Genomic DNA, 23904 nt, shown 5'->3' on the forward strand with positions numbered 1-23904 from the left:
AGCATGAAAGGACCTTAGATCAGTGGTTCTCAAACTTTTTGACTCCAAAACTTTTTTTTTTTTTTTAGTTAAAGAAACATTTTATGTACTTCTGGTACTTGTGTTGTAATTAAACTCAAAAAATATGGTGACAGCTTAATGTTGTACATCTTTATTTTTAGGTTTTTTAACATTTTAATTAATAATAAAATAAGATTTAACTAAATTTAAATAATGCAAACCATTGCCTTGGATACATTTTGGGGTTTGAACTCTTTGCTATAAAAAACACCAAATATAACAGTAATATATTTCTTTTATCCTGTTCTTTTATTCCATTGTTGTACAGTCTTGTCCAGTTAAAAACATATCCTGTCTACCACCAAGCAAGAACAGAGATGTGCCCTTAAAATGTAAACAATTCAAATCAATGCACTGCTTTTCACCATCATTCTGTGAGATGATTATGTACGGTTTATGGTTTGGATTATGGGCCGCTGAAGTCATGTGCTGCTCTAGATGTAGACAGTAATGAATCCTGTTTTTTTTTTTTTTTTTTAGAAAGGATAAAATAATACTGCTAACACTAAAACAATAGGTAGATACATAAATTTAACATTTAGATTGACACACAACTTATTTAAATGGAAAGTATTGGAATTACGAAACAGATATTTCACATTGGAAAAAATATGGAGTAATTCACAACCGCTTACAGTATAATATTCCAGTATGTAATAAAATTGATTGATGAGTGAAAGAGTGAGAATAAGAACATCACAGGACCAAATGTAGAGAGTGACAGGATTCTTTTCACGTTTATATACAATCTATAATACAACTGTAGTATGGCACCATATATTAAATACACGTTTTTCTCCCACTCGCATACATCTATGAGTTTCACACTCACAGTTTATGGCTTTTGTAATCCTCAAAGGACTACACCAGTGTACTACAGTAAGTGTGCATATGGAGAGGTGATATTTGGGATTAACATTGCGAAATAGCGGTAGTTTTGATTGTGTATGTGATCTTTGGATATGTATTCCTTTTTAGGAGACAAAAGATCTGAGTTGCAGTTCAAGCTCTTTTATGGTGTGCATCATTGCGAAATTCTTAAACCACTGGATGGCCTGGATTGTGCATTTATCAAAAGTTTGGCACTAAGACGATTTGAAATAACTAACAAACACTGACTTTTTTGAACGTTTTTTGGCTTTTCTCAGTGGCCTCTTAAGTCTTTTGGATGTATTTGTATTCAGCATCATGCCAATGCAGACTCAACAAAAGATTTTAAGCAGAAACCAGTCCAGAAAGAGTTCATATGTATAAAGACGAGAATAACACCACTGGTGTAAGATGACTAACCCTTCTCCTAGCAAGACAGTTCAAAAGAAAGCTAACTCACAACTCCAGATCATCAGATGTCATTCTTTGCTTGTTTCTTCTCAGGTCTCAAATCAGTGAAAGAGGCAGCGCCCCCTACAGGAGTCTCAGGAGGAGAAGCACAGGCCGCAGCACTCCATGCAGATCTCCAGACAGTCTGCAGACTCGCAGCACGCGTCGATGATGCCACAGTCCATGTCACAGGGCAGGTCACAGTCGCCACATTCCTCTGAAGCGCAGCAGCAGCAGAAGCACGACTCGTCTGATGCGCATGAGCCGCATGTGGCACAGTCCAGCACGATGTTGCACAGTGTGAGGAACTCGCAGAACAGACAGGCCAGGATGCAGTGGACACAGCAATCTGGATGAAGCACAGACAGTTAGTCACAACTAAAATGTCACTGGCTAGGGATGTTTATCTGCGTCCATCAAACTTCCTGAAAATGAAAGAAAGTGTGTACAAACAACGAGGGCTAATGTGTAGTGCGGTCTGACTCACCATCCTGGGCCTCTGTGGGGATCTGGGAGCTGTTGGATTTGGAGCTTCCTTTGCTCCTCTTGCTGCTCTGACTGTTGATGGATGGGTTCGACTTCAGTTTCTTGGGGTTTTTATGGGCTGTGGATGAAGACGAGGAGGATGACGAGGCACCTCGTGAAAAGGTTCCGTTTCTGGCCCCACTGCTGCGTGGCTTGCTGTCTCTCCTCAGCAGCGCTGCTGATTCGGCTGAGTTAGGTAGCGTGGGGTGTATGGGCGTAGACCGTGCCTGAGGTTGATCTGAGAGAGAGAGAGAGAAAGAGAGAGAGAGAGAGAGAGAGAAAGAGAAAACAAACAAAAAGGTGAGCAAAGTTATAGCTGGGATTTATATCAGCTTTTTTGCTGCTTTGTAATTATTCTCCTTTTGCAGCCTGAGGATATGTAAAAGGAAAACAGCAGCTGCATATTTGTGGCTAGTAAACTTAGTTAGCATCTTGTTTCTTCTAATGGAATTAACCGTTTCCTCACGCGGACCAATCAACTACCAGAAAAGGGCCTCAGGCAGATTCTTGTGTAATACCCAAGAACTTTACTTAAAGATCCCACTTTACAAAAAGGGAGAGGTAGTGTGCTACAATTTTTTTGTAATTAGGTCTTCATCGTAAATCTTATAGAAAGTTTTAGAAAGTCAAGAATACACTGTGTGTGTATATATATATATATATATATATATATATATATATATATATATATATATACACACACACACACACACACACACACACACACACACACACATATATATAATTGAAGCATTTTGACAAGATTTAAATTTGGGGGCCAGTAGGACTTTTTTGTTTGTTTCAGGCTCTTATGCTAACCATGGCTGCATGCAGAATAAAATAACAACAGTAATTATTCCTGTGATGGCAAAGCAATTTTCAGAAGCCATTACTCTTCAGTGTCACATGATCCTTCAGAAATCATTCTAATATGCTGATTTAGTGGTCAAAAACATTTATTGTTATCAGAGTTGAAAACAGCTGTTATGCCTAATATTTTTGTTGAAAACATAATACATTATTATTATTATTTATTTAATTAATTATCTAATTTATTGTATTTCTTTTGGTCATTCTAATACCTCACTGCTGAAGAAAAACTATTAATTAATTAAAAAAAAATCTTACTGCTTCCAAACTTTTAAACAGTAGTGTGCATCTCAATGTTTCTGAATTTACACTTTTAACAGTTCATATTTTAACATTAACTTTACAGTATCTATAAAACATTTAACAGATTATATATTTTACCAATTTGTTTTTGTTGTTTTTATTATTAAATAATAATGGGTAAGTTGTAAAACTTTATTTTGAGTTATAAATTGTTGAAGATAAATTTTGAATTAATTAAAAAGTTTGACCTTTTTGCTACTTTAAATCAGAGTCCATTAAAACATCTGTCAGATCACAAAACTAGTCTAACGAGGTTTTAGGAAACTTAATGAGTATATAAAAAGCACATGTTGCTTAATTTTAAAAATCACCGACAAAACCAGCAAATTTAATTTATCTCCCAATCCTAGTGTTTTCAACAGGTCAACCACAGGAAACAAGGGCAAGACTGACTGAGATTTATTCCAGTGTAGAGTTTGTTTCTGGGAAAAAGCCTTCAGCATTCAGTAGGGACAGGAGTCGTGATGGGAAAAACGCATGTGTTTACAATATAGCTGGTCAGCACTAAACTGTTGACTATGACTAGACACAATGATACGGCTCATGATTTCAGATTCACTGTCTTAGTTACTCTATCATGTTCATCTGTCTCTTCTACTGTTTGTTTACTCATAATGTTTCCTTTCATTTTTGGTTGTGTATCGTTTCAGTATGATGGCTTTCCCCCCAACCAGCTTCAAAGGACCAAAGAGAAACAGTCCAAAACAAACAGACAAGCAAACAAACAAAAGAAACAGGAATGAATAAACTGAGATCAAGAGACCAGAATGGATTTGCATATTATTGCTTCAGAGTTGCAGGAAGAGTACACAAAGGAACAAACAAACAATATGAGATCACCGCTATGCTTCGTTTCCCACAGAGAGCAAATGACAAGACAACATACACAAATCAAGCACATTACTGTGTGCCTCGAAAATTAAAAATAAATAAAACCGCAGAAGTCTAAGGGGCCAAATACTAGTGATTTTATAGTAGAGGATGGCTTTAAAATAAATGCAGTAATCAAGCTCTATAGTAAAGAGTCATGAACATAGGATTTTTTTCTTTCTCTGAAACATGCTGTAACATATACTGAACAAAATTATAAATGCAACACTTTTGTTCGTGCCCCCATTTTTCATGAGCTGAACTCAAAGATCTAAGACTTTTTCAATGTACACAAAAGGCCTATTTCTCTCAAATATTGTTCACAAATCTGTCTAAATGTGTGTTAGTGATCACTTCTCCTTTGCCGAGATAATCCAGCCACCTCACAGGTGTGGCATATCAAGATGCTGATTAGACAGCATGATTATTACACAGGTGTGCCTTAGGCTGGCCACAATAAAAGGCCACTCTAAAATGTGCAGTTCTATTACACAGCACAATGCCACAGATGTCGCAAGTTTTGAGGGAGCGTGCAGTTGGAATGCTGACTGCAGGAATGTCCACCAGAGCTGTTGCCCGTGAATGTAATGTTCATTTCTCTACCATAAGCAATCTCCAAAGACATTTCAGAGAATTTGGCAGTACATCCAACCGGCCTCACAACTGCAGACCACGTGTAACCACACCAGCCCAGTTAATAAATGCTTTGTTTCGGGCACAGGCACTGATTAAACAAATACTCAATTAAGCTCTTAAAACTGGGCACCATATGGTGGACAACTGTTTGAAAAGCGGACCACAATCCACGTAGGCTGTCATTGAAAACAAAAAAGCGTGTACAATGATACGCCGCAGTGCAGTCTGATCAGGGTAATGAAAAAAAGAAGAGGCATATCAGCTAAGTTACGACTAACGTTATGATTAAAATGTCAGTCTTTTTTGCATTGGGTGTAAGGATGAGGCCAAACGTTTGGTGTTCTGAAGTTCAGACACTGTCTCCCTGTGAGTTTACAGCCTACAAATGTTCTAGTGTTCCTCCACAAACTGCTCGTGGAGTTGACTTTGGCAAGCAGTCTACAGCACTTCGTATATTTTACTCTTGAGCACCGCAAAAGACTAATTATTCTGGAAGAAAGAAAAACTATGAAATGTGAAATGCAGACCTTCAGAGCCAAAGGAAATAAAGCCCCAAATCAGAGAAAGTCTAAATGGGCCTTTTACGTGAAATGTTTTGTTATATTTTTTTGTGAATGATGATAGCATTTAATCCCATCATATTGCTGCACTAAATATTTTCTTGACCTTAACGCATGAGAAACGACTGAAGGGAATAATAAGAGAGCCAGAGTTCATAGGAAGATGTCTGGTGCCCATGCGGAGGCATGTGGATTTCATAGAGTCCAGGAAAAACATACACAAACACACCTCGTTCTATTCACAGAGTCTGACGCTCGAAGGTCTAGAAGACAGAACTGGCAATCAGTTACATTAGATAATGGCTGAGCGGACACATGCCCACAGTGTGCTAGTGTTGGAGCCTGGCCGAGGTCAGACCACAAGCAAATTCACTCTGATTGGATATTTTTCCATTTCAAATATTACTCCAGCTGTTCGGTTTGTAATAAAGAAGAAGAAGAAAAAGAAAAAAAGATAACTTTATATGAAGTGCATTAAATGTCAGAGTCTATGAAAAGAATAAAAGACAGCATTTCTTTAGAAGTGAAAGGAGTTCCTTCTTTCAAGCAGGTAAACATCATCCTTGAGTCCATATGTTCGGTGTAGGAATGGGGTTATAATGAACTTCCACCCCCGTTGTTTGCCAGGCTTTAATGTGTATGATCTTGAACTTGCCAGCTCTAGTTGAAGGATCAACACTTCAGAAACAGTTACAGTTCACCGTGGATTTACATCTGACATTTGAAGCAGTGATGTGTGATTCTTTGTGATTCTTTCATACACAGAGACAAAGGCAGTAAACCTCAAATACTTCTATATCACCACCAACTGCGGTCCAGCATCTACAATATACACTACCATTCAAAAGTATGGGGAAACTAAGATATATATATATATATATATATATATATATATATATATATATATATATATATATATATATATATATATATATATATAAATAAAATGTACTGCTTGTTTTCAGCAAGAATGCCCTCAACTAAAAAGTGAGTAAAGACATTTAAAATGTTACAAAAATATTTAAAAGAGATGCTGTTCTTTTTAACTTTCTATTTATCAAGAAATCCTGAAAATAAAATACTTTAAAAACAAAATATTCACAAAAATAATGATGTGTTTTTGTTATCATTATTATTATTATTATTATTAGAAGAAGACTGGAGTAATGGCTGCTGAAAATTCAGTTCAGTCATCATAGGAATAAATTACTGTACATTTTAGGTTAAGATAGAAAACAGTTATTTTAAACTGCAAAACTATTTCACAGTATTACTGTAAAAACTGTATTTGTGATCAAATAAATGCAGCCTTAGGTGAGCATAAGAGATTCTTTCAGTAACATTAATTCAAAACATTATGTTGATAACAGATAACATGTTTATTAGTAACCAATGATGTCTTTAAAAACAAAATCCCTAATGTGCATCTCTCCTGTCCAGAAGCAGTGCTCGTAAATCACAGAGATGAAGGTACATGTATAAAAATAAAATAAAAAATAAAGATACAATATAAAAATAAAGTACAAATATGTTTTAAACTAAGGGTACAAATGCTTTGTAGTTCCACTTAGTAATGTTCAATAAATATCTGGATATTGCTGTAGGATGTTTGCAAAGTAAAACAAAAGACACTAAAACTCAAGTGCTCCTATAACAATGCATAAATGCATTTAAGTGTGAATGTCACTCGATGAAGGCTACTGTATGAAATGAAAGTTCCACTTTTTTGTAAGGGTAAGACTAGGTGTCTTTATACAGAGTGGCTCTTTGAGAAGATGAAAAATGAAACTTGTTAGACAATAACACAACGGCTTTTCAAATCCAGCCAAAGAAAAATGAAACATTTTCAAGTAAGATTAAAACTTATGTCCTGACATATACTCTTAAGAAACAGTTTCACAAACACACATTGTTTTCACTTTGACTCATTCAAACTTGCTTTCAAAGTGCCTATTTCAAGGTTAAATAGATGCATTAGTGGCTCTCAGAACAGCACTGTATTGTACACTGCTTGAGTTACACCCACAGCATTTCAAACTTTTTTGACCTAAATAAAAGTGCACACGCGGTTAAAGGGTGTAAACATATTTAAAGACCACTGGGCATTTTTTTGGAAAGTTGGTGGTCAGGAATTGAATCCACAATAACACTAGGGCATATTTGTGTTATCCTGTGAGGCAGTTTTTGGATGAGGTATTTGACTCGGGGATGTTACTTTGTTTGTGCGCATTTGTGTTTAGGGCAGTAAACAGGCAGCGTCAGTCGGTCTCCTGGGCATCTGCCAGAAAGACAGAAATTTCTACAGAAGTCAGAAGTTTCTCTGCTGAAAATCAGAGGGCAAAACTACGACATGTCTTGTGCTCTCATATCCAGAACAAAAATCATATTTATATAGACGATACTGGAAGAGACTATATATTACTATCAACTGAATCGGCTTTTATTATTTACCATGCACCCAAAAACCACAGAACACCAGAAAAAAGGGAGAGGTGGACAGAATGAGTGTGTTAAGAAATGGATGTGTGGATGTGAAGCTGATGACAAATGGAAGGAAGTAAATCACAGAGGAAACAGTTCTCTTTAGAAGAGGCTTTACTGAAGGTCTCGTCTTTAAATAGTTTTCTGCTGCTAAAATATTAGTTCATTGGTGCATTACACTACAGTCTGAAATCATCTGTGGGTGGAGACAGTCAGACAAGGGGTGAATCATCTTCAGATTGCTTGTAAAAAAAATTAGGTACATTTCATTTTTTACAAATAAAATTATATATATTCCTAAATCATCCATGAAGCACATGAATCAACAACTCTCAGCATCGCCCATTCTGTCTAAAATACACAATTCAGCCCTGAGATGTCAAGTTTCTCTAGGTGTGCAGAACCACTGAGGACCCACTAAATCATCTGAACATGTGCCTTTCTGGGCCCCTGAGACCCCCAGACGTCAGCTGCATTATCTCATCTTAAATTCCCTGCCCAGGGCCCCAGGCTTCCCGTAACACTTCATTTAAAGTCCCCCACTGCCCCAAACAGCCGTGAGTAACACTACCTTCTGTTTAAAGCCCACAGGGCCACAGAATCCAGTGAGTCAGCATTTTTTCATTAATACAAAATGAAAACACAAACACGTGACAGCTTCAAGAGCAAAAATAAAGAAAGAAATAATACCAATGTGTAGGACAGATGGTGCAAATAAAAGCACCATATCTTCACACCAGTGAGAAGGAAATCCCCTACTTTTTAAACAAGGACGTCTGTTGTCGGTAAAACTGAAAAGAAAAAGAAAACATCTAAACGCCAAGGGTTAAATGATACAGCTCTTTGAGAAGCAGAGCTACATTTTACAGGGTGGCCTCAAACAAAAAATACAGCATACAGTAGGTTCACAAGAGAGACAGTAGTCTTTAATCCCATTCTGCCTGAGCTCATTTTAATGACAATCTCCAGCAATGAAGACTCTAATCAGGGAATTTTAAAGCTGTAATTTAAGCCAGCATTTTCCCCTCTTCCTTTAAGTCCTTTATTTCCCCTGATGCCGGCCCCTCTGAACAGTGATAATAGATGATGTGAGTGAGACAGGAACTGAGCTTTAAACCTTGCTGAAGCTGAATAATTCACTAAAAAGGGCCAGAATGGGACTGACAGAGGTGGGATATGCAATGAGACTATTCTCTGAGTCTGAACAAATTCAATTTTTATCAAGCCATCTCAGAAGCCGTTTTCCCTGTTTATACAGTATATGGACATCCCCGGTCATCATTTTCCTAGCTGGTGTTCTGTCAATCAGAAAAGCAGTACGGTCATGTGATCAGTTCAGAGAAAACACATTGATAAAATAAATATCTTGAAGTGCTCCTGCTGATAAGAGTGTAAGAGTGAGTATACTGATGCACGAACACAACAGCCTAGACACTCAGTACTGATTACAGTCATTATGTAATTGCATCACACAAGGTGAGTTTAAAACCAGATGTCATAGGTAGATTAGGCTAATTGGCTTTTAGAGGAAAGTCGTATCATTAAATTCATCCCATGGCTCATAAATAAGGATGACCCAGTGGCCCAAGGCCAATGAGAGAATTTCAGGCCAGTGGACAGACCTGTCTCTTGCCTTATGCAAACGTTACAGAAGGACTTTCTTAAGACCAATTAGTCTCATATTCAGATTTTTTTTCCCAAGACTGTTAATATATTAACCAGACTTTGAATTAAATGTATTAATGCAAACATTGGACATTAAGCTAAGAAAAAAAAAATCTACAAGTACTAACCTTTTTATGCCCTAAAACATTGAGTAGCATGAGTGAGCATTTTTAAAAATGGCAACCAGCAAATGGTTTTGTAAAAGCAATCTTCACTTACATGACGTCAATACAGACTCTGCTAGAGGACCTGAACCTGAACCCATGTTCTCACTCTCTTTTTCACTTCTCACTCACACTAGACACAGATCCAAAGTAAAAAAGTGAATTTAACAGCCTTTTCTGCACTCTAACAGCCTGTCAAAGGCATTCAGTCTAGACATGCATGCAACATCTATGACATCATTACCCTGAACTGGAGCATTTGGACCTGGCTGAAACTTCACACTTCTGTTTTCAACAAAAGTTGCTGATTTCTGCACAAAATAAAACTTGCTACATCACTATCGAGAAGCATATCTTTTATATATATATATATATATATATATATATATATATGCAAAAATCAAATAAAACAAAAGATAAATAAGCAACCGCCTGCCTCAAAGCACATATGGATCCATAAAAGATTGCAAACTTCTTATAAAGCAGATGATGCAATAGTGTTCAACATTTTACGAGTCCCAAATAGGCATATCTCATGGGTCCATCTGCAAATAAAACCACACGTGTCTCAAGGGAGACACATTTGCAGGGAAAAAATTGAGGTTGAGAAGTTGTACATTTTGTCCATTCTGTTATGCAATCGTAACACTGCCATTTTTATGGCCATTTAAAAAAATGTGCAAGGGACGAGCCAAGAAATGCAGGATGCATAATCTCCTTTTTATGTTTTCTTCTTACTGACACGGAACGCTGGGTCTTTGCGGGGTCTTAAACACCCCGATGCTGTGGCCAAGCGTTTACACAAATCAGCCTGTAGAGAGTCTCCACTGCACCCTGGCCAGCTCATTACTGGGAACTTTTAGACAGGTAATGTCATACCGTCACACCAAATCTACACATTATGACACACTAAAGTGTGACAGATTTGTGGAAGTGGGCAAACATGAGCTGTGCTTTCAGTATCATTGCCATATGAGCAGTCAATGCTCACCAAGTTAGCGTGATCACCTTCCACATGCCTATTAAACACATGCCTTCAAAAACATTTAACTTTTGTGAACATAATTTTTCTAAATTAACTGTTGCTAGACTGTGAAGAGAAAATGAGATCATGTTACAAGCCTTTCTGTTTTTCAAAGTCTCTGCAAGAATTCCAGTCACGGTACTTACAACCACCACAACCAATTTTGTTTTTAGTCGGTGCCTTGGTTTCCTGCAAGATAAAGTTTAGCTGGTCATATGCTCAGATGTACTGTAATGGTCTCCAGGAGGAGGTGAATGTGAGAGAGGAAATGGCCGCAGAGCTCAGCTATAGCGGCCCCAGCACAATTATTCCTGTAAATAAGCAGCAGTAGGTGTCTGGAATGTGTCAGTGCACGGGCTTAGACTGGACAACCAGAGCACGACCTCACCTACCACACACACACACACACAGTGCGGGCCTGTCCTTAGCATACTTATTCTCAGTAAGTTTCACATAACCTGTGACAGTGTGCAAACATGCTCACCGCTGTCTCATTGGGGTCCTGCATGGATCTATTTATTCATCATGGAATAACACTTACAGGAAGTCAAGGTAAGCTTTCTTTCCCTAGCAATAACTGTAAAAGTACCAGTGCAATGGGGCTAAGGCTGGGCTTTGATGACTTCTTGTAAAGAAGCATTTAACCTGCATTCAGCCATCTGTTGAAATAGCCAAAATTTCACGCCTTTGAGTTTAAATGCAAATGTGAAATATAAGCTGTTTTATACAGTACTGTTAAAGTTCAGTAAGATTTTTTAAAAAGAAGATTTATTTATTTTATTTTATTTTATTTTTGAAGGAGGATGCATTAAATTGATTAAAAGTGACAGTAACAATATTTATAAAGTCCAAAAAATATTTCTTAAGGATCATGTAACAGAAGACTGGAGTAATGGGCGATAAAAATTCAGCCTTGCCATCACAGGAATAAATAAAATGTAAAAATTTAACAAACTGCAATATTTCACAATGCTTATTTGGAATATTTGATCAAATAAATGCAGCTTTAGTGAGCATAAGAGACTTCTTTCAAAAACTTCTAACTTCATTGAAACTCCTTACTAAAATGAAATGTTTTTAAAGAATATACCTCACACTGTACACTCGCACCATACATAAGCAATTATATGAAACCGAACATCCCTAAAGAACAAATTCTCATATTTACTTGTTTTTAGGCATGCTCTACTCTGTACATTAGCACCATCCATGTTTGGTCATTCTCACATTCTCACATACATCTACCATGCTACAGCAAAATCTCTACTGGTCACACATTTCTACCATTGCATGGTATATATACTGGTATATACCACTCAGCCCTATTATACTTCAAATAAATTGACATCATACAAACCCAAAAGCCCATGTTTCATGTGAAAAGTAAGCTGAAAGGCTATGAAACACTATCACCAATATATGCTTTGGAGAGCAGTAAGAAAGCTGGCGTTAACTGCCAAAAGGACAGTGCTATAACTCACCTGGCACTGTAACCAAGGCAACATCACAACAATAGCAGTTGCCTCCAAAAATATAAAATCTCGGTTGTTAAATAAAGCAAGTGTGGGCCATTTCACGCACCTCTTAACCAACTTCAGCTGACATGAGAGCCTCTGTCATTGTCCTGCCAAAGTGAATCTATGTCTGGGTTCAGCAATATTTCTGCTCTACTATTTTATAAATGTATTTAATACACAGACCTGTAGATAAAAACGAACACAACTGAGTGAATGATTAGTCAATGTGCTCATTATGTGTATGTAGTTATTTCAGGTTATGGGTGGGTAAGCTGTCCCCGAGGGGACTGGTGCTGTGTGACTCAGTAACAGGACATATCAACAACCTACCCATTAGTCAGAGGACTTAGTCATAGCCTACTGACTAGTACACACCCAGTCTATACCTACACAGTCACAGACACACCACAGACTCCTTAGCACTGGTACACATCACTGCTTCATCTCCAGTTGCTCAAGATCAGTCAGAGACGTGGCCCTGTTGTTAGCAAACTTGCTCTAAGCTATTGAGATGAGGCCCTCATAAATGGCCGATTTCAAACCCTGATCCCTTTCCCCACATCATTTCCTGTCTTTCGAATATCCTATAAATACAGCAGTACAAAAATATTTCACTGACAAACCCAAATTTATGAACAAAGTCATAAAACATAAAACAAACAGACAAAATATTTTCCTAAATGCACAATTTTTGCTCTCCTCCTCTCATCTCTCATTCGCAGCAAACTAACAGTCGGAGGGGCATGGTTAAGCATATTCTGCCCAAGCCGTCAAACTGATGTCATCAGAGAAGGAACGCCATTCCAGAGCAGAAGTAAATGATTAGATTTTGATTAAAGATTACCAAAATAAAAATTTTTTTTTAGAGGATTAACTTGCAGGAATTAACTGTTGACCTTAAGACTAGCAATGTGCGCTAACAAAAATATTGTAAAATTTGATTTCATGCAGACTTTAAGCTAAATTAATTTGTGACGTAATTACAAAAAAAAAATAAGCTTGCAATTCTGAGAAAAACAGTCCAAATTAGGAGATATAAGCTTGTATAAACTTTTAATTTAAACCTTTTATTTATAATTTTTTCACGATTTACTTTTTTCCCCTGAATTCTGAATTTACGTCTTTTCTGCCATAGAACAAAAAAATGACCTTCCTTCTCGCAATTCAGACAATTTATTCCTTATTTATATCTCACAATCTGGGCTTTTTTTCTTTCTTTCTTTCTTTCTTTCTTTCTTTCTTTCTTTCTTTCTTTCTTTCTTTTAAAATATCTGAGTTGTGAGATAAAAAGGTTGTGATTATTTTTACAAAGCAGTTGTTCATTTGTGCATGTAATAATGTTAATGCATATTGTGATATTCATATATTGTGTCCATTTTTTTGTCTTTAAATTCACATAAATTTTAATAAACAAAGTTGGAACCCTAAAAAGTTTATGTGCATGCTCTTTATACGCATGAGAAAATTTTCACATCAGTTTTTTGTCTTTATAAATACTCATTTTTTCCTTTCTCAACATAGGATGAAATGCACAGAATTTAGGATCAAATCCTAATCAAGACCCAGATTCTTTTATAACAGTGACCTTAACATCTCTGTCCCTCTGGTCAAGTGTCATCAGCCGTAATTTCCTCATCATTTCATCTGCTTCTATAAAAATGGAACAGACAGACCAAGTACAAACAAACTGTAAAGGGCTGCTCGGTAACATAGTCCAATTGTTTCATACTTACATGTTATGCTTTTGCCAGGAGTGCTAGTGAGGTCCGGTTGGGACAAGCTGTTGTTGTTGCCATTCTCCACGTCTCCTGTCTTTTCCATGGGTGGGGTGTTTGAATTCTGTGCTGTCTGCTCACCGGTTTTATTCTCCTGAGGCCAAAAAACACAAACACAGAGGAGAGAGAAAGAAAAGAAAAGTTACACAGAGATTACACAGAGCTTTGCTTTCATATCCATTTCTAAAGTGTCTTGATGCAACAACAGTACAATGTGGATGCTCAGTTTAGAAATGTGTTTATATTTGCACCAGCTATTTTGCTAGATCATCACTTTGCATGCACGCTGTGCTCACGTATCTGAGAAAGCACATTCATGCGGTCAGCAGCATGTGTTTGTGTGTGCATGTTTATAAGTTAGAGCTGGAGCCAAGTGGTCTTATTATGTGGCCTGGTAATTATACAGGGTTGTCTGAGGAAGCTAGAGCAGTATGACATCAAAGAGGGTCAGGACTGTGTCTTAGCGAGGAGAAGCGCTGTGTTTAGCTGAGCTGAGTGCAACTGAGCTCTGCTCCATCCTGGCCTCTGGCCCACACCTACCCAAATGGAAGCCAGCTGGGCTTTACTCGCTGTCTGATAAACACACAGCATCTCATGTGGACCATCAGTCCACTGCTCTCTGTTTATTTCCTTTAGTGACTCTCTGCCTCGTTTTGCTTTACTAGATTTGGGGAGACTCCAGTTTCTACCTTTTTTGTGTGATTGTGTTGAGGGATTTCTATTCCTTTTTCTTAATCTCGTAATTTTTGTCGACAAGAGGATTACTTTTTAAAGATATTGTTTAAAAAGAATGTTTTTGATCTGTAAAGCATTGCAGATACAACATTCAGATGGATGTCTTTTTGCCATTGCATAGCATATTGCACTGTTTTTGAGTGTAAACTAGTTAAAAGTTCATAAACAATTTTTAAACTACTAAAAACATGTCAAACCAGGGTCAGATTAACCCCAAACCAACCAGATTATAAAAAGCTTCCTAACCAATTATTTTACTAGTTGTTCGAAGCAAACCCCAGGCTAGTCTATAAAAAAAAAAAAAAAAAATTATATATATATATATATATATATATATATATATATATATATATATATATATAGCTTGTAGTATTTTTTTATTATAATTTTATATATGTACTTTTGAACTTTTTAAAATTACAAATGAAATCCCTTGACCTTGGGAGAAAAAGAAAGCCAGAAAGAGAAATAAAAGGGAGGGAGCCGAGTTTGAGTGACAGGGATCTTGACCTATCAGTATCAGACAGATCTAGCTGCTGACAGAACTGTAACCATACACTCTTATTTATTTTCTCTACTAAACTCTTTCACCTCTGAGCAGGCAAACCAAGACGACTCACGAGGGGCTTCCATCCCCCATTTCCTCAACCAAATCTCCAACAACAGACAAACTGTCAGGGCCTGAGGTCATAGCTCACAGAAACGTCAACATTCTCTCCTCCTCAACCTTAATGACAAATAAAAGTACAGCTTGTTTGCAACACTTCATGCCAGAAGCACAAATATCCCTTGACACTTTGTTTGCTGAGGTCTCAAACCATCTCGTGGCTCTGTGCAGACCCCTGGGCCATATATCCTGTATCTGCCTGTGTAGTAATGAAGGAGCTGGAATTGGTAAGTCCACATCTGGAAGCAGCTGCTGACAGGGCAGAAAAAGTACCACCAGCAAAAGTCGCAAAAATCAACCTCTAACCACGACAGAGAACGTGTGAACTTCTAAAGTTTATTTTGCGAATTAAGAAAATAAATCCATATATTAGTATATTAAATATATAACATACAAGGTAATAAGAAAGTCTAAGTCGATAATTTAGCAGTAAGTGCACAAAATATTTGACAATGGAATTCTGTGATTGACCAAGTATTCAAGAAAACTGTGTTATAATACACATTCAATTATCAGAAGAAAGCAATACAGAGACAAAGAAAGAGAAAAGTGAGAGAGTGAAACCTGCAGGGTTCAGAGAGTTTATAAGCTGATGTGGGTGAGTGTGAGAGTAGCGCTGGGGCTGTGGACAGACAGGGATCACGTTTATGAACCATTTTAGCTTTAAAACACAGACCACTGAAGCCTGCCTCAGTAACGCTGCTGAACAGAAGTCTGCTTTTATACCGCTGTGGCACTGAAGCGTGCGTCAGCTCCTTCTGTTCTCCCATTGCTGTGGATCACTGAGCATTAGCAACTAGAACCCAGCAGTTATCAAAGGCAGAGCTTTAATTCCTCATCATAATCAAGCCGTACAGCAGGCAGGGGAGATTTATTGTGCAGGCATCATGGTTTCAGCTCAGTCTTCCATATTATGTGGCGAGGAATTTCAAGAACCTGCACTTAATGATCTCAGCAATTACGCCACGTTTGCAAAGCCTTTCGAAATCAGACGTCTGGGTTAACGATCTAGCGCTTTAGACCCGCTAGTTGTTTTAGAGCCAAGTACATTAAAAAATAAATACATAAAAATTTGCTAAATGTGATGGACAATGGGATGTATATAGGCCATTACTTCAACAGGCAACGTGTGTGGACCCTAGAGGCAGAAAATGTGTGGAAACTTTACATGACTTGTAAACAGGGCTCATACATTTTCCAGTAAACAACATAAGAACATAGGAATAAAAATATAGTATGTGGGTAATGGTCATAAAGGAGGGGGGGCACCTCAATTTTATAGTACTTTTCCCACGACAACAGGAATGAGGTGTCTTGTGGTAAAGACTACTTGGAAAAATGTACATCAGCATCCTGTTGGTACAATCCCAGTGAATGTTTGCAGCGATATTCTGTAGTACACTGGCACACGTTCTTTCTTAAAGAGACAGTTCACCCAAAAATGATAATGACATTAATCTTCAGTCTGTTTTTCTGTGGGGGGAAAAAAACGGGTGATTTGAGTATTGTTTCAACTTCTTTTTTCTACAGAATGAAAGAAATCAGTGGGGATTTATTTATTTTATAAAATATCTACCGTGTTCACAGATGGAAGTCATTAAAATTAGTTCAAGTATACAATTTTTCCCTGTTTCAGCGTGAACTGTACTTTTAAAGGTGGATTGTGTGACTTCTGCCCCACTAGCATCACTTAACAGAACCGCATAAAGAATATCCATTTCAAATAGATATTCACACCACAAACTGGTTGAGCAAATGAGTTTGGATGCTCAAATAACCACTGAGTTTACACTTTTCAGTGACATCGACCTATAAATAATCTCCTCTGCATATTAAACTAGGACAAAGCTATATCATCCAAAAAATGACACACTTCACCTTTAAAGAGTGTGCAGAATGACAGATGTTCTTCGGGTGTGTATAACATCCGTTGGTTACCAGGCCAAGACACTCATGCACGTCTGATTCTGAGTCAGTCTCCCTGTTTTAAGCGCTCCATGTGCCTCTGTGTCTCTTTTTCTAAATCTCTTTCTTTCCTTTCTTTGGTTTTGCCTTATTTACTCCTGAGGTCTGGAAGAACACACTGAGACTTTCTATAATCTTCGAGCAGTCAGGTATGAGGCCTGGTATTAGAGACTGAGCAGCCATGTGGCTTTACAGCGACACTTTGAAATACGCTCAGCCCTCAAACCCCAGCCTTTCTTTATTTTGTGGCAGAGTTGCTCTGTCCTCACCAACCCTTACTAATGCTCTGTCAGAAGAAACAGACAAAAGAGAAACAGAGAGAGACTGACAAGAGACTTAGAGAAATTTCACACCCCCATGCGTCTCAGTGGAATAGCTGAACTGAAGACTAGGCGAGAGACATGCTTGAATTAGAACTTTCTCCAACTCTGATATCCAGAACTTCTCCTTTGACTCAATGAGACCTCCCCTAACAGCAGTGACTGTAAATTCAGCTTTTAATGGTATACAAAAGATTATACTATTTCTCTTGTGCAGTAGCAAAAATATGATCCCTTTCAATCTAGAGATAATATTCAGAGTTGAAGTGTAAAACTTGCATCTTCACTATTCAGCGTGTGCCTAGAGAAAATGTATTGAGTAACATAACAAAAAAAGAAAACCCTGTTAAATATCAGGCGATCTCAGAGGTGGGCCTAAAGGAGCAGTGCACTGGCCACTTGTGTTGGGAGTTAATTACTTGTCATTACCCTGACTAATTAAAACCATCACTCTTTAAAATCCACTGAGGGTGATATCATGCTAGCACAGTACGAAGATGGGAAAAACAAGGGGGAGAGGTAAAAGAAAAAAGTACAGATGAAATGAAAGGCATAAAAATTAGGTCGATTTTATGCAGCTGTGGGCTAATATAATATCATCGGCTTCAGGTTTGGCAGACAAGGTCCGCTGTAGCTCTGCAGGGATCTGGAACAATGTGCTGGCCATGGGACACAGAGAACAGAGGGATACATTGGGAAGTGTAAGGCTGCAGAATCAAACTATGCTGCAGGCTACGTTCCTCAAATTCACAATTGGTGTACTTGAAGATCACTTTGAGAAAAGAAGGTGATAAACACCTAATTTTATGTTAAAATGCAAATATAGAGGGTGAAAACAGGTCATCAAGGGCAGATTCCAAATGCATTGTATCATGTCTGCATAATAATTGAGATCTGTCTCTGTTAAACTGTTGAAATGTAACAGTACAAGATGGGAGCTGCAAAATGTGAAATGTGAATGGTCAGAAATGTGTAAATGCAGGGCACTAAACTAAACTGTAACGTTTTTGCAACCATTTTTCTTGAAAGTGACTAAATTTTGCACTGGTGCACTGATGAAAATTAAAAATATTGCAGTAGTAATTTTAATTTGACCATACTCATATTATATATAATATTAGTTGTTAGAAAAATCACAATTAAAAAAATATAAAATATTATTAATAATATAACTACTGTTATTGTTTTTGTTTCTTTTTTTGTGCTCTTTACAATAATCAGGTGATGGTGCTACCATTTGTAAAACTTTTCAACAATACCAACTGTCTCATGTGTTAGCTTAGAGCTCTGGATCAGAGCCAATCTCTCTCTCTCTCAGCATTATTTTATTTTGCTGTTCAACAATCTGGAACTGTGTACCATGCAAGTTATATTTCAGCCATGTGGTTGATTTTTTGAAAGGCCCTTGAGTCAATTAACCTCAGTCACGGCTCCCAGAAACATAAACTCACTGACTGTTGCATATTTATTCACATTTATCTGTATCTTACTCAACGCACTCCAATAGCATTTAGTGCAACAGGAAACAGGTGGTGCCACTTAGTGGAGCATCTCAGATGGATTAAAGCAGAGCGCTTCATTTAAAGCCCACATTCATCCTCCCCTGTTACACATTTGTGAGCCCATCATGACTTTGACACAATTTTTTTTTGGTGATGACCCCTCAGGGATGTAATTAGGGGAGCAAAAAGAAAATAATTAAGCGAACGTCTGTGGTTGATCCTCTGAAGAGACATGCTGATAACTATGGTAACATCTTCACTAAGCTTGGCTCTGAAACAATAGAGTCTAATCTGGGCTTGTAAACTGGCCAAGAGTAAAAACACACGCTTAGGGGGGAAAAAGCTTCAAAGAACTGTTTTGGAATTTATCCAAATTCACAGATTATTTAGCCAGTACAATAGAGGATGGGGAAAAACACTGTAAGCTCATTAAAAAAGAAAATGTCTGGTATTTAACAGGCTTTAGGGAGGATTTAACAGCACTATATCTTGTGCTTGAAAGTTTCTGTGAGGAGATAGAACAGTGCGAAGAAAGTGGGGGGTCTGTTTCTCCGTTTCAAGGCTTGGCACCTCCATGCGTGACATGCCACGTCTCCTGGTTCTCTTTAACATAAAAACATTCACTTTTGCACAGTCACGCACCTCTGCTAGCTCCAAAGCAGCAACAGGAAGTTTCAAACACACAGTGGTGAGTGGCCAACAGCTGCCTCATAGGTCAGCATTGATCTGTGTTCGCTCTCTCTTTCTCACTTGCTCTCTCATTTGAACCCTCTCGGTGAAAAAATTCAAATGTTTTCAAAAAATGCTTGCTAATTTGCCATTTTAACAGTAAGATTTATGGCTGAAATGAAAGCTGCAGGAATCCCCCACATGAGAATCTCGACAGCAACTTAAAACCATCAGGCTAGGCATCAAAGACAGACCTCACAACGATCAAACATGATGAAATCTCCTCAATCTTTCCCATACAAAGGAGACCGACGAGTGATATCTACCCCAGACATGTCAGGAGGAGCCAAAATATACATCTTAAAAGGCCAGCTGAGCATTTGCAAATAATTATGTAGCGTGAATATCAAGCCATTTGAACAAGAGTGCTCAAGTGTGTCAGAATATATGTCAGTGGCCCATCGGTGACTATACTGTCACTTTCCAATATAATTTACACTAGAGGGTTTTACTGGACTGCGTTAGAATTAGCACCTCAAAATGGAAATTCCTTTATGAAGATGCATCAAAAATACACCCAGATGAGGAAATGAACTTCCAGTTGTAACAAACAAGAAGCACCAAAAATATTTTTAAGAGAAGAATGTTGTGACACACAAATAATTTTTTACTAGACAACCACAGACAAGATCTAAAATTGTAAGCATTCAAAACACAACAACACAAAAAGGTTTAATAATACATTTTACAGTTAAGGAATCTAAATGAAACTTGTCAGTGGGCTTTAGTTAAATAGTTCTTATATTTTATGTTTTCATTCTCAAAATTGTATTTTAATAAAGTATTTCTCTTGGTTCAAACACAAATAAACTGTGGCTTACTCACAAGTGACAAGTATATGGGATCATGCCAAAAGAGAATTTTCTTAAGAAATGAAGAGAACCTACTTAAGAAATGCTAATAAAACCATCCTTCAATCTGTACAGAATGTGTATTCATTTAATTTAGAAATAATTGATTTATATAGTAGTTCTTAGATCAAATGAATTGCACCGTTCTTAGGAAGTAAAAACAAACATTCCATCCCCATCCCCATCATATACAGTAACTGGTTTCTGCACCATTGACCACAGCTTTGTGAAAGATAATGCAAAATGATCAATGAAAACAAGATGCACAGATATCAAAGGAATTTGTTGTCCTCTTGCAGTCTCCAATGTCTACAGTACTGTACATCTATGAATTTCTCTTATATTTTGCACATCATGTAAAATCTCTCATGAATGGGTCTGTGGACACATTCATAAAATTTAAAAACAAACAGAACTTTGTCATCGCCATCAAATCATACCTTAATTCAAGCAGAATCAGAGATGCTGGCAGTTTGTCAAGTTTTAAATTACACAAAAAGGCCTTTAGCCTTAATTCTTGCTGAACCTAATGAAAAAAAAAGGATTTTCAAAATAGCAAATCCTTCAGTGTCTCTAGCGAAAACAGCTTTAGTCATGCACTCTGGAGAGCAGGGAGTTAGTTAGTGTGGATGTTTCATCTCCCACAGTGAGTCAGGCCTGTACACTGAACTATGGCTCTAAAGCTAAAGAAAGCAAGTCAATAAAGGCAGTGTTCAGCCTCGGACAGGTGCCATATCCATAATCAAGCGGCCTCATTCAAGCTTGTGTTTTCATAAAGTTCTTTAGGCCGAGTCCAGATCCTCTTGGACTTTACTGTAAAAATTTAAAAAGCAAAAATGATCATTTAATTTTAGACAAAAACAAACACCTTAAGCTAATGTTTAAACGCCCCAAGATGAGAATTCCTCACATCCCAAATGAATGTGCTTCATGTTGAGGCACAAACCTCAAATAATTAGGAACAATTTAGAGTTAAATCTAATTAGCATTTATTGGGCAGATCGCATATATGCCTGGTGGCCTAATTTTGATTGTGGCTGGCTTACCATGGTGCATTGGCTCTGGCAATCACACAGGAATCAACACGCTCACTTGTTTTTGAAGCACTGTTATGCATATAGAGGATTGGGCCAGGACTTGCCCTCTTCCACAGTAATTACGAGGCCTCTGCCTGCGGATCTGATTCCTGTGGAGAGGACTGTGGCAGATTGCAGAGGTGGTGCGCTCAAAGCCACTTGTTGTTCGCACACATGCATGTATGAATACACATGTTCACAGGCTCCCAGACCAAAGGCGGTTTGGTTGTACACACAGAGGCCATGCATATTCTGCAGTGCCCTTTGTCTAGAACACCATGACTAATCTGGAACTTTGACCCCTTGCTACTAGGACAGTATGGTGGATCTGAAGAGCATTTCCAAGTGCCTCATTCCTCCTCTGCAATTCAGAGACCCTGAGTGCCCTACTGACAAACCAAAGCTCACTGAACCCCATTCACTGCAAAGCATGATTCCAAAGCTAAGCAAAGCACATATTATTCAAACCACTAAATGCCTCACTAGCACTGTGAACCCTGTTTTCAGACTTCCACTAGCCGAGCACAAAAACAATAGTGTCTACTCCTATTAGCTTTGTTCTAAATCTAGTGAGCAGCCTTGCTGCCTACACACAGTAGGCTGCACCCGAAATGGAAGGGATTTCAAAGTGAAAAGATAATGAGTATTCAGTGAATTATATTTATAATATACACACACATACATTTATAGCATACAGTACTAAATCAAAAAGATGAAATAAATTACTCCTTTAAAGAAATTAATCATTTTCTTCAGCAATAATGCATTAAATGAATCAAGTGATGATAAAGTTGGTCACACTTTATTTTAAGGTCCAATTTTTGCTATTTACAAACCATAAGCTACGACTTTTGCCTCGATAAACTCCTAATTTGCTGCTTATTAATAGTTAGCGAGGTAGTTGTTAAGTTTAGGTATTGGGTAGGATTAGGGATGTAGAATATGGTCCTGCAGAATATGTGCTTTATATGTACAGTTCTAATAAACAGCCAATATGTTAATAATAGGCATGCTAATAAGCAACTAGTTAATAGTGAGAATTGGTCCCTATACTGAAGTGTTACAGTAAAGTTACTATTTCAAATAAATGATTTTCTTTAGAACTCCTTTTATTAATAAAAAAATCCTGAAAAGTTTCTCAAAGTTAAAAAAAAAAACATTACTTTTTTTTTAAATAATAATAAGCATCAGTCAGTATGGATAATAATAAGAAATGATTAGTAATACATGTATTACAATTATTTTTTGAAGAATTGTGTGAAACTGAAGACCGGAGTAATGGCTGATGAAATTTCAGCTTTACAGTCAGAGGAATAAATTATATTCAAAATGATATTTACATATTAATATATAAATAATATGATTAAATATTTCATAATATTCTTCAAAATATCTTCTGTTTATGCATACAGGTTAGAACAACTTGTGGGTGAGTAAATGATGACAGAATTTTAATTTTTGGGTGAACTATCCTTTTAAGAGTTTGAAAATGTTTGAAAAGCAGCATCAAGTTGCTTCCTACAGAGGTTGCTCACTAGGTTTTGGAACAGCTATTATTGTATGTGTCTCTTCTAAAAAAAAGTTAAAAAGGTGTTTAAGAAAATCATAATCATCTTAATATATTTGCATCTCATTACAGCATCGCCATCGCACTGCATTGACCCGAACTCAGTAAAGGATCAGATAAGAAGCAGACATCTGCCTCCTAATTTTGAATGCCTGGCAGTCACACACTATGCCTCACATTATTTATAAAGATATATAGCATTTATTATATCTGTGTTTAAATAGAGTTTTTAATCATTGTACTGAATTAATAATATTTATAAACAACATTTCTGTCTGGAGACATTTTTTCAATGAGCTCAAAGCAATGCATTCTGGGATTGTATTCACCACGTAGGATACATGAGATGCTGCCTTGTAATTTGGTTTAAAAAGGTATCTTAGCAGCCTTTATTATTAAGTTGCCTACCCTTCAGTATAGCCTTCATTTCTGAAGTGTGCCTATGATGCCTACACATGGAGCTGACTAGCCTTTGCTCATGATCAAGTGTTTCTGATCCACTTACAAAAAACATATTAAAGTTACATTCAGAGATCTGCAAGCTGTGTTTGTTGTACCTGGACATGGAGCGGTGAGACTTTCCATGGGCCGGCTGTCCGGTTGGGCTCCATCTGGAGGTTCAGGCGGGCTGACACTGTGGCTGTGGTCCTCCTTGGACATCTGTTCTAGAGCCAGGTGCCAAGTGACTAGAAATTACCCTGCAAAAGAAACATACAGATTAA

The 23904-nt window shown here is 37.4% G+C and overlaps 1 protein-coding gene across 2 annotated transcripts in view; it reads right to left on the reverse strand.

The window, feature by feature from the left end:
• Positions 1-35: 35 nt before the first annotated feature.
• LOC109076443 (myoD family inhibitor-like) overlaps positions 36-23904 on the reverse strand; it is a 24952-nt gene continuing 1083 nt past the window's right edge. The window contains exons 2-6 of one of the 2 annotated variants that reach the window (XM_042734254.1): positions 23740-23880; positions 17580-17581; positions 13729-13864; positions 1868-2143; positions 36-1729 (exon numbers count right to left, since the gene is read on the reverse strand). In XM_042734254.1, the coding sequence (XP_042590188.1) occupies positions 1476-1729; positions 1868-2143; positions 13729-13864; positions 17580-17581; positions 23740-23842 (771 nt within the window). In that variant the 5' untranslated portion in view covers positions 23843-23880 and the 3' untranslated portion in view covers positions 36-1475. The remainder of the gene's footprint in view (positions 1730-1867; positions 2144-13728; positions 13865-17579; positions 17582-23739; positions 23881-23904) is intronic. The other variant, XM_042734255.1, reaches the window with a different exon arrangement.

The sequence above is a fragment of the Cyprinus carpio genome, chromosome B11, assembly GCF_018340385.1.
Source record: "Cyprinus carpio isolate SPL01 chromosome B11, ASM1834038v1, whole genome shotgun sequence".
Classification (NCBI taxonomy): domain Eukaryota; kingdom Metazoa; phylum Chordata; class Actinopteri; order Cypriniformes; family Cyprinidae; genus Cyprinus; species Cyprinus carpio.